Source organism: Gracilinanus agilis, chromosome 6, assembly GCF_016433145.1.
Source record: "Gracilinanus agilis isolate LMUSP501 chromosome 6, AgileGrace, whole genome shotgun sequence".
Classification (NCBI taxonomy): domain Eukaryota; kingdom Metazoa; phylum Chordata; class Mammalia; order Didelphimorphia; family Didelphidae; genus Gracilinanus; species Gracilinanus agilis.
Genome location: NC_058135.1, coordinates 88,878,160 through 88,890,506, shown reverse-complemented (window position 1 = coordinate 88,890,506; position 12,347 = coordinate 88,878,160). Strand labels below are relative to the sequence as shown.

Below are 12,347 nucleotides of genomic sequence, written 5' to 3'. Positions count from 1 at the left end.
GGGGGGAATGGTCACCGAATCAAGAACTAAAATACAGTTTTAAACATGAATAATCAAGAGGTACAAAGACTCACCATAGCAATGACTGCTGCTCCTGCTCCAGCAAGGGCCACGATAAACAAGTGGAATGTCATGTTCAGCTGCAAATAGGTCCAAAAAAATCATGAAACAAGCTTGGTAACAAAAAGAGAGCTTAACAGCACTGGATGGTAGTATCAGCATAGGCATATTATTCACAATTCACATATTTTCAAACGAATGGTAAACAATGTGGAGTTTGTGGTTTTGTACATTTATTTTTTGTACTTGTTTATTTAAATGTTTTCTGCCACTAAGTAGATAATAAATTTCTTTAAAAATTAAAAAAAATATTGCACTTAGCGTTTCTCTGGCTAAACAAATGACCCAATGAAATAGCCATCTGTATCATTTATTTTCCTCTGAAAAGGCCATAGTCAATTCTGGATGCTTTAAAATCCTATAATTGTTTAACATTAGCCTAATTGCATTATAAAGATTAGGATAAGGGAACTGATGATAATTATCATTATCATCATAATGACTTAACTATAATGTCTTTTAATGGTGATTTTATAGGCTTCCTTTTCACTCTTTTGTGTAAAAACGAGTTTTTACAAATTCCAAAATTAATGGAGGTATTCTCCATATCAGAAGATCTTTTTTCTGTTCCTCTGAAATATCCTCAGCTATAAAAATATATGCTACATTAATAGGTACCTTTTACAAAACTCCTTTGTGTGTCACACCACATATTAAAATGTGAACAAAAAAATTAGGCATCTACGAATTTAAGACTTCTGAACTCTCAACAACAAAGTAAAAGAAGTTCAAAAGAATGAAAATAATCACACAACTCACCTCCTGATAAAGAGGTGATGTAATGAACTTAAAACACAAAAAGAGACGTGTGGCTTTGAACTTATTTTTTTGAGGGGTCATACTTATGCAGGAGAGGGTATAATGAATACAAAATGTTAAAAGAAGTGAACACAGTAACTGTTAAACACTTGGGGAAACCTTGAGCATATAGTGCATCTTTTTATTTTTCATCTCTCCACTCACCTCAGTAGATTCACACATCCTCAGGAAATTTTCAGACATGGTGCAGATCTTCTTCTCCTCTCCAACTGTCACGATCCCTACAATACATGAAAAATGTAAGAAATAATAGTATAAAAATGCTAGTAGTAGCTAAAGGGGAAAGACTGCATTATGGAAATAGCCTTAACAAGTGACCCTAATTTTACACGTGCAATTTTACTTTCCCACATTATGTTCTTTTCAGTGATCAGAGTACAAGTTTTCATCACGGTGAATAACAGTTTGATATGGAAGAAGAAGCAGGATCACTGAGCCCTCAAGCAGTATTTTAAAAATATTCACTTTGGATTTGATGGACTCTAGCCATCAGGGCATTCGTATATTGGAAAATAACTCACAGCCAGTGCAAACACTTGGTTTATTAACACGATAACGCATTTATCATAACAGTTTCTGTCCCTGTGCTGCAGAGGTCAAAATTCAGATTTGCTTGTCTGGTACAAAGCTTCCACTAGAAGGTTTAGAGTCTCTTCCCCCAAGGAGCACTTAAGCAGCTGTTGAGAAGGAAAGCAGCTGCTGCCTGGAAGGGCAACCACTAAGCTTTGCTCCTGACTCCTCTTTAAATCGCATCTGAAGTCCCGGGAAGAAGATATTATCGAATGGGCAAAGGTGGCTGTAACTTACAACAGGCCACCGGGCGTATGTAAGCATCAACCCAGAACCTTAATTTTGGTTCAAAATACTAGTAATAATAATATGGTATTTCAGCTCAACTCAGCAAGCACAGGAGTTCGATTTTTACTGCCTTTATTATTTTTTTTAAAACCTCCTTACCTTCTGTTTTAGAATTGATGTGTGTGGAATCAGTTTCGGAACAGAAGAGTGGCAAAGGCCAGGCAATGGGGGGTTAAGTGACTTGTCCAGGGTCAGAGGCTAGATTTGAATTTACACCTGACTTTCTAGCCAATGAGCCACGTCGCAGCCCTTTTTCGTAGTTACCATTTAATTTTTTTAAGATTTAGTTTCTTTTTTTATTTAGATGTTTATTTACTTATTTAGATTGTTATTATATAGTATATAATATATTATATACTATTATTAAATATTCATTTAGATTTTATTTATTTATTTAGATTATTATGATATATTATATAATGCATTACACACCATTATTAAATAAATTCATTTTGATTTATTTATTTAATTATTATATTATGATATATTATATAACATGTTACTATTATTAAATAGATTCTTGTAGATTTTATTTAATTAGATTATATTATATAATGTATTACATACTATTATTAAATAGGTTCATTTAGTTTTTTATTTATTTAGATTATTTTATTATGTTATATTATATCCTATTATTAAATAGATTAATTTAGATTTTATTTATTTAGATTATTATTATATTATGATATATTATATTATATTATATCCTATTATTAAATAGATTCATTTAGATTTTATTTATTTATTTTGATTATTATATATATTATATAACATATTATATAATTATTAAATAGATTTATTTAGATTTTATTTAGATTCTTTTCTAGCAACTCTTCCTCCTGACACCTAGCATACTCACCTGGATCTCTACTTCCTGGTTCCCCCTTGAAGTCCTTCAGGTTTGAGTCCTACCTTTGTAAGAAGCCCTTCACAGTCTCTCTTGCCATTGTGCCATCCCTAACAGATGATCTCCAATTTATTCTGGGTATCTTGTGGGTACCTGGTTGTTTCCCCATTAGAGGGCAGAGGCTGTCTTTGCAGCCCTGGTAATTAGTCACCATTTTGCCTTGTTGGCTTGGCTTCTAGACTAACCCTATGGTTTTCCATTTATTGAGCAGTTTTCTCTACCATACTGATGGGTGGCAGTTTAGCTCAGTGCAGAACCCAGAGGCGACTCATCTGGCTTGGGCATGACTGACTTTTTTTTTTTAACTGCAGACTTTCCTTGCTAATTATGTTCTCATTATTCTGTATTAAAATAAATTTGTATTTTTTCAGCACCTATCCCCTGGATAGCAAAGTGAGACATTTTCAAAAATGTGTTGAGCAGCAGAGGGAATCCAAGATGGAATTAAGAAGTCATCCCAAATGATTCCCTCGAAAGTACAAGTCTTCATGAATCAGCAAGCCACTAAAACGGATGTGTGTGTGTGTGTACAGAAAAACAGCCATGCCTTCATGGAGGCTTCAAAAGGTTAGAAAGTACCTTCCTCCCCGTAGTCTTGTGTGGTGAGCATTATAATTGCACCATGCTACAAGGGGGCCGAACTTTCCTTTGAAAAGATCCATCTTTTTAATATTGGCATCTTTAAGGCACTGGGTTATAGTCTCCACAGCTGGAGAGAATACAGAGATAAAGAATGTTAGAGATGGCAGGGACTTGAGTGTTTTCTAGTCCAGTTTCTCATTTTACAAAGAAAACTGAGGCTTAGAAAGTTTATTGGCTTGACCCTGGTCTCACAGCTAGTGAGAGACAGAAGAGGGGCTTTATTTTTATTTTATTTCACTTTTTAATTAAATTTTCCATGGTTACATGATTCCTGTTTTTACTTTTCTCTTCACCTCCCCTTCACCACCACCCCATATCCAATGCACATTTCCACTGGTTTTAACATGTGTCATCAATCAAGACTTATTTACATATTATTGATAGTTGCATTGGTGTGAGAAGAGGGGCTTTAAAACACACCTTCGGATTCCAGGGTCTATGATTGTGGGGTGATACCTTCATCTCTCCCCCTTGCAGACAAAGTGGATATCCTCTGAATAGAACAAGTCTGCGCACCGAAATTATCCAAAGCCATGAGTCTGTCCACAAGAGATTGTCCCTTTGTACAGAAGACCCCAGCTCATAATACAGATAAAAATGGAGCTCAAAGGAGACTTGGTTCCCTGAATTCAGGACTCAGTAATTAGTTACCCTCATTGTCAAACTGCTGCTGATGAGATCTAAGAGCCCTTTCCAGGGACAGAAAGGGAAAAGTTGGAGTCAAAGCAGAGACCCCCCCCCCAAAAAAAATCTGGTTATCCTAATGAAGACATAAAACAGGAATGGGACTGTCCATAGTGCTATCCTCTCTGTTTCAGGATTCAGTGTAGATGTTCAGGCTAACAAAAACTATTGAAACAAGTGTACAGAGACAACACAGGTAGGGAGTGGGAACACTTTATTTATTTTTAAATCTAAGGATCACCTTAAAGTTTTCAGTGCCTTGTGTTTGAGCTTCACAGTAATCCTTTGAAGAGGTAGATTGTCTTATTCTCATTTTATATACTGTCAATCCTCAACATTCACACACTTAACTTTTGTGATCTGAAGTATTAATGTGATTTTTATTAATCACCTCATTTTCACTTATGTGTTGACAACTGTACACATCAATGGGGATTCTCTGTAGAGAAACAATGGGAGGCAAGATGAGCACAATTTTGTGGAGGGACTGATATTCTATGAGGTGCTTCACTAGCATTGTAAAGGTCTCATTCATTCATTGCATTCTTTTCATTGCTTGCCTTTAAAACTCAAGTTTCATGTCCCAATTAAACCCCCAAAGTTAATACAAGTCCTTTGGGATCTGAGCCCAAGCATTCAAAGTCAATGAGGTGACTTACTGAGAAAATAAAGGTTTAAGGTAAATTTCATGCCAGAATGTCCATTAGGTATAAGTTTGGTATGAGGGGATGGACACGGAAGAAAGTATAGTTACATAGTACAATGCCCTCACATTATAATCTGACATTGTTGAAGGTAAGATTCAGATTTTAAGTTTTCCTTTTAAGTATTGTGTTTGCCATATGTCCTGTGTATTATGCCATCTTGTATTATGAAAAGTGAATTTTGTCTGAAGTCAATTAGTTTTTTAATGGAGATGTTAGAACAAAAGATTGCAAAATCCTAGGGAATTACCAGCAAGAGAAATGTTTTGCATGTTGCCAGTTTTATTTTGTGCATTACATTTTGTGGGTTGCTGAATGAAAAAGTGTATATTGTCAAAATTAATGTTTTATAATGGAGAATTACATGCACAAAAGTGAGTTTTCAGCAATTGCTAAGGAAAGATGACCATTTCCAGTAGTTACATAAACTTAATTCCCCATTTCCCATAGGCTCAATGTATTGACATTCACATATTTGATTTTCCGGCTATTTTCTAGGAATTGTTATCCTTCCCTGTGAAAGCTGAGGTCTGGCTATATAAAGAATTGAAGCTTGAGAAGGGTTAACTAGTCAAGATCATATACAATTAAGTAAGTAGTATTTACTCAAATTTTGACACTTACTAATGTCTAATTGCTAAGTATTTATTAAATTTAGTCAGAAAGAAAGTACTAGTGTAAGAATTCAAACCCAGTTTTGCTCGTGACTTCAACTTCAGGGCATTTGCTATGACCCCATGCTGCATAGATGCACTAGAGAATGGAGCAATGAAGTAGGAATTAGGAAATTCAGGTTTTAGACCTACCTTGTTAGGTGACATTGAGTAAGTCATTTCAGCTATCTAAGCCTCAAATTGTCACCCCTGTCACCCCTTGTCACCCCTGATACATATTTCCACATTCCTTCAGAAATAAACTAGAAAATTGACAATATTTAAGAACATTAAAGAATATAATTCAGAGACTAAAATGTAGAAAGCAAACAAAATCTCACTATTTATTTATTGCAAACAAGATCTCTCTCTCTCTCTCTCCCTTTCCTTCCTACTCTGCCTTCTTTTTCCTTCTCTCAGTGACTCCCAGGAAGGGTGTCTAGGTTAGCCATGTCTCATTTCTCTTCAGGTTGTATTCTGAACTTTTATCATAGCCCCCACCCCAAAAGTTCCTTGAGGGCAGGGATTCTTTCTATTTTTTTCTCCAGTGATAAGTATAGAGCTTGTTTTTCCAATGATAAGCACAGAGCTTGGCATAAAGTTAGAACTTAATAAATTAGATGGTTAACTGACTTTTGATTCAGAAGAACAAAACATAGCTCATTACTAACAATAGTTCTTGATAAATGGGACCACAAATGACCATTCACTGAACTTCTAATTTTTATTAAATAGCAAATGAGACATAAAACAGAAAAATATTCAAGACTGGTAGGGAGGACATTTTATGTAAGTTCCAGATAGTGGACATGATCCAGACTTTTCTAGTTTGTGGATGATATGCTTTTTGCACCAACCCTAAGGACATTACAAGACCCTTCATTGAGAGTCATGATTAATGGAAAGAAATTACTTTTAACAGTTCAAGCAGGGAAAAATTAAGTGAATAAAATGACTACTATCAAATGACTGAAAGGCTAGTCTGCTTAGGTATTACATACCTATGTATAGCTGGGAAATTCACAGAAGACAGATGATGACTTGGATCCAGAAATGAATAGAAAAAGAATAAGCTGGATTGCATTTTAGAAATTGTGTGGTACTTTTAATGATTCCAAGCTGTAATTTGTTGCAGACACTTATTTTTTTCTGCCACAGATGTTTTCCTGGTGATGATGTAAGATTCAAGATCTTGGAACATAACAATCTTTTTAAGAATCAAAGTTGGAATTTTTTGTCTTGATTCCTTATTTCATAGATAACAGAATGGAGAACCAAAGAAGTTAAGGGCTTTGTTTTGCCTAAGGTAAAATAGTTAGTAGTAATAGGTATTAAAATCCAGTTATTCTTTCTGTGACACTGCAATAATTATTAAACAGAAAACTTGAAATAAGATTACTTTTCTACTTTGGGGTTCTTTTCAAGGACTTCAGTTGAACTGTGCTCTGAGAGTGAGCTTAGCATAGAAGGTATACTGGAAGGAGATCACAGCCATATTTATATCAATGGTTTTCCAAATTTATGCAGCCCTCATGTAAGGAGCTTTCCTGAACTTAGGTGGACTTGATTCTCATGACAGATTCATAATCAGTTTGGAAGAAGTGACCAAAGCTAGCATTCCAGCACCATTACCTTCAAGAACCTAATGCCACCATGCTGCGATGAACCATTGGGGAACCATTTTAGTTAGAGGGAATCTTTTTTTTTTCTTTTTCATTTAGTGGATACTCGGGCTATTGCTGCATACATTTTCCACTTTTGAGGGGTAGAAGAGTAAAGGGCAGGCAGAGAAAAGAAACAGTGAAAAAAGGAGCCAAAGAAAGGAAAAGACTTAGAACCAGTGAAAAAAGGAGCAAAGCAAAGGAAAAGTCTTAGAACCAGTGAAAAAAGGAGTAAAATAAAGGAAAAGACTTAGAACCAGTGAAAAAAGGAGCAAAGGAAAGGAAAAGACTTAAACGAGCCCCTTGGTGCTCTTGGCTAGGCATTTCTTACTCTGGAATTGGACTTTGTAGCTTCTTTTAAGGCTCCTTTAGGGTGCCACTTCCAACAAGACGTGATTTCCCTAACTGCTAGTACTCTCGTCCTCTTTATATTGTATTTACTTGTCTGTATCCATGGGATATTCCTCCCATTGTGTCCTCTGTCCCACCCCAAACATGAGCTCTTGAGGGCAGGGACCTTTTTTGTCTTTGTATTGCCAGCACCCACTGGAAGGGAAACTGGCCCAACTTTGTGGTAGGAGCCTTGAACGACCACCAGACCACCTTGAGTTCCATCGTCCCACTAGTTTTACAAGAGACGCCACAGTGAATGCATTCATACAGAGAGCTGGTTAAGTGCTGTTCTTTAACGACTTCACAGACCATTTTCTGGCCACGGCCAATGAATAGGAATCTGCCATTTTACTTACCAAACTGGCGGAGGTCCAAGCAAAGATTGGTTCCTTCCATTAATGTGGTGTTACGGCAGATGGTCCACATATTGAAGTACATGTAAACAGGCAGAGAGGTAAAAGCCGTGACTCCAAGCCAGGCCAACATGAACACGTATGTCAGCATGATGAACTGCAGCACAGAAGAAACAGAGGGAGCGTCAATGCTAGAGCGACAAGAGCAAACACATTTTCTGTGTCAGGGACTTACGTGAGCCAAACCCAAGTTACACAGAATAGAGGGCACTGGGATAAGCTGGAAAATTGGTGCCGTCACGGATTCTGACATTTAGGGAATAAGTTAACCCCTCCCTGGTGTCTCATTTTAACTCATGCCCCATTAACTGCTCCTTTTGATAAATGCCACCATCTATTCTCTGTCCTTTAGAAATTCATATTAGGTGGAAGTAGGTCCTGATCAATGACACATGTAAAACCCACTGGAATTGTGTGTTGGCTATGGGAGGAAGGTGGGAGGAAGAGAGAGAATAAATATGAATCATGTAACCATGGAAAATTTTTCTTAATTAATCAATTAAATAAAAAAATAAAAAAAGAAATTCATATTATTTTCAAAGTCCTAAAAAACACAAAGACAGAAAGAGAAAAACTCTTAATGATTGAACACTGTTCCCATTAAAGTATGAGAAAAGTAGGGGCACCCACGTGGCTCAATATATTGAGAGTCAGATCGAGAAACAGGAGGTCCTGAGTTCAAATCTGGTCTTAGACACTTCCTAGCTAGATGTCCCTGGGCAGAATCTAGCCCTTATTGCTCCTCTGCCTTAGAACCAATACACACACATAGTATTGATTCTAAGATGGAAGGTAAGGGTTTTCAAAAAGGAAGTATGAGAAAAGCAAAACGAGTTATTATGTAACTAATATTTTGTGAGAATCAAAATTAATATCCAATATTCTAAGTATTCTATTTAACTAGATTTATTAATATTGATAAAATAAAAAGCTAGAGTAAAAGGCTAGCTTTCCCAGCGACACACGCGGGGAAAAAGAGAGAAAGGGTGGAGTTACGGAACTTATAAACATTATGTGAAGATGCTAACTGCACAAAGGGAAAAGGATTGTGGGTAATGAAAAAGAATTGTGGCAGTGGTAATGCACATTGGCTATGGTGGGGGGTGAAGGGGAAAATAAAAAATGAATCATGTAACCATGGAAAATTTTTCTAAAAAATAAAATATTAAAAAAAAAAGAAAAAGAATTGTGGGAGATGGATTCCAAGGCTTCAAGATTTTTTAACTATACAATTTATATAGTGCCTTAAAGTTGGCAAAAGGTTTATAAGCCTGACTTCATTTGTCTCTCAAGAGAGACCTGTGAAATATCATTATTGATGATTTTGAAGATTGATTGATTGAATGAAGATTGAAGATTGATCATTATTGATATGATTTTCCCCATTGAGCAGATGAACAAACGAACTCACTGAAGTTAGATGACTAAATCTATATGATGAGTTAACATCAGAGTCCAAAATTCAAACCCCAGGTTTTCCTGATATCCGCCTGATGTTCTACCCACTCTACTGTATTGCTTCCATATTATTCCAAGCTGCGAATAGTTAGAGCATTTAAATGCATTGATGTACTTAGATTTTTTTAGGAGGGATCATGCAAAACTTAGTAATATTAAACATATGTCAATTTTTTAAATGTTCAGGTCCATATTAACCAAAACTCACATGGAGAAGAAGCAGCAGAAGTAATTTTGAACCTGCGTCCTCTTGACCACTTATTTACTAATCTCGTCTAGGAGCCACCAACTAGTTTATTCTTCAGATGAGATTTTCTTAAGACTTAAACAGAATGTGTCGCCCTAAAAAGGCAGCTGGGGGGCTCAGCAGACAGAGTGCCCAGCCCAGAATCAGGCAGACCTGATGAGCTTGAGCAAGTCACTTCACCCTGTTTGCCTCCATTTTCTTCTCTCTAAAATGAGCCAAAGAAGAAAATGGCAAATCCCTCCAGTATCTTTGCCAAGAAGACTCCAAATGGGGGTCATAAAGAATCAGACATAAAACAATGGAACAAGAACAACAAATATCCTTAAACCCTTAGTGGGCCATAAGAAATTTTTAAAAGATTACACATGTGCTAAATGGAGCCTCCTTGTAGGTTTGGAATGTGACTGACAGAAATCAGTCCATAAACAGTTCTGAATGTCTTCTGTGTTTTAGGCACCGTGATATAATGTATACGTGTGCATACATGAGTGTGTGTGATAGGTGTGTGCACATATGCACATGTTTGGGTGGGTTTGTGTATATGCATATGGTGATATTTTGGGGCGTACCATTTATCATTTTATTTTTATTTATTTTTCAGTATTTTCCCACGGTTACATGATTCATGTTCTCTCCCTCTCCCCTCCCAGAGCTGACAAGCAATCCCACAGGGTTATACTTGTATTACCATTTTCACATCATTCATTTTTGTAATAGAGCAATCTTTAAATTAAATAAAGTAAATTAAGTAATAATTTAAATAAGAAAATGAAAGTAAATTGAACAAATAAAATAAAAATGAATAAATTTGTTAAGATAAATAAATAAATAAATGGATTTAAAGATGCATAAAGTAAATCTTTAAAAGCCAAACCATTTTGGGCATATCTTCTTCACAGGATCCTGGTATCATGGATTTAGTAACAGAATGAACCTTGGAGGCCCTCTAGTACAGCCACATCATTTTACAGATGAGGAGAATCAGTGACTTGCCCAAAGCACATATTTTATGTAGATCCTTTGATTTAAAATCCAGTACTCTTTCCAATCCATGAATTACTCCCATGGAAACACCCATATTGTTTCAAAAATACATTTTGTACTTTTTCCTGCACCTATTTGGTTCAAAACTTGATTTTTTTCCCCTCCAATTCTACAGTCTCTTCCTAGAGATACAGAAACCAGCCTTTAAAATGAGATTACAGAAACTTGGATACACACAGATGATTTTCATAAAAGGATCCTCTACCTCCCTCAGCAGGTTGACACTGGTTGCCTGGTGAGTTATTCATCATGACATGAGTCTAGAAGTTACAAATATTTTTTTTATTAAAAATCCATCTTTTGGGGTTAAGACTTATACAAAATGAATTTTTAAACAGTAATTATGAATTATGCTGAAATTACATGCAGCCATGGGCCCTTCAAGTAAGCCCTTAGAAGTCAAAACTGGGAGTAGCTTTTAGTGAGAAGACACTCCTCTACTCATAGACAGAAAAATGTAGACGTCATCAGGGGCTCTCTTGTGCAAATGGACATTAACTATAGGGGAAAGTGTCATTCTTTAGTCTATCATTAATGGCTTCAAAATATGCTGCCTTTCAAATCTAAAAAGAGTATTAAAGATGACACTGCAGAATAGTGAAGAAAATGGCAGTGAAAGTGGTAAAGGCAAAAAAATGGTGATGAAACGTAGCCATTTGATCTGATAGAAATTTACAAAAATATATCACAGTTAGAATCATTGTTTTATATTACATTTCAGTATATGACTATATAGTTTTTCCTTTCAAAGATTTGGGGAATATTTTAAGTCAAGGAGAGCCTGTAACCAGAAGGGACTTCAGATATTCTCTGACATACTATATCTTTGCTTTATTGATGAGAAATCTAAAAAGGGAGGAGGATTTAAGAGTTATTATTGTGATCATTGACAATTAAATCGTCAATATTGTGTGTGTTTATATGTAAATAAGAGCTACATATCTAGAAGTCGCTCTCTTTCTTAAATCCTTACATTTCATCTTAGAATCAATACTGTGTATTGTTTCCATCACAGAAAAGTTGTAAAGGCTAGAAAATGGGGGTTAAATAACTTGCCCAGGGTCATACAGCTAGGAAGTATCTGAGGCCTGATTTTAACCTAGGACCTCCCATCTGTAAGCATAACTCTCAGTCTACTGAGCTACCTAGCCACCTCCTAAGATTTTTTTAAAATAAAAGCCATCTTCCTATTTTTTTAATTAATTGGGTAATTTTTAAACTACTAACAATGATTTCACCTTTTTAAAGTTGTCAAATCCAGTTAAAGCCAGAGCTTTCATTGCACCTAGTAAGAAATTATATATATATATATATATATAAAATGTCTAATATAACATATAATTATATATAAAATATAATATATTTATATATAATATATAAAAGTATAATTATATAAAACCATATATAATAATAAAATATATATATAATTTCTTACTAGGTACATATATATATTTCATATGTGTGTATATATATATATATTTTTTTTTTTTAACCCTTACCTTCTGGTAGGCAATGGGAGTCAAGTGACTTGCCCAGGTTCACACAGCTGGGAAGTGTCTGAGGCCAGATTTGAACCTAGGACCTCCCATCTCTAGGCCTGGCTCTCAATCCACTGAGCTACCCAGTTGTGCCCAATAATATATTTTATCATTTATCATTATGGCAAATAATAAAGTTGTCTAATCTGCCACTTCATCATAATAGGCCACTTATAATTTTTTTATTTTTTGTTGAATATTTA

General features: G+C 35.4%; 1 protein-coding gene across 1 annotated transcript in view; it reads right to left on the bottom strand.

Moving 5' to 3' along the window:
• Positions 1-12,347, bottom strand: part of GPM6A (glycoprotein M6A) — a 160,961-nt gene that overhangs the window by 13,241 nt on the left and 135,373 nt on the right. Inside the window, exons 6-8 of the mRNA XM_044681668.1 lie at positions 7,801-7,954; positions 1,084-1,160; positions 75-140 (exon numbers count right to left, since the gene is read on the bottom strand). Of these exons, the coding sequence (XP_044537603.1) occupies positions 75-140; positions 1,084-1,160; positions 7,801-7,954 (297 nt within the window). The remainder of the gene's footprint in view (positions 1-74; positions 141-1,083; positions 1,161-7,800; positions 7,955-12,347) is intronic.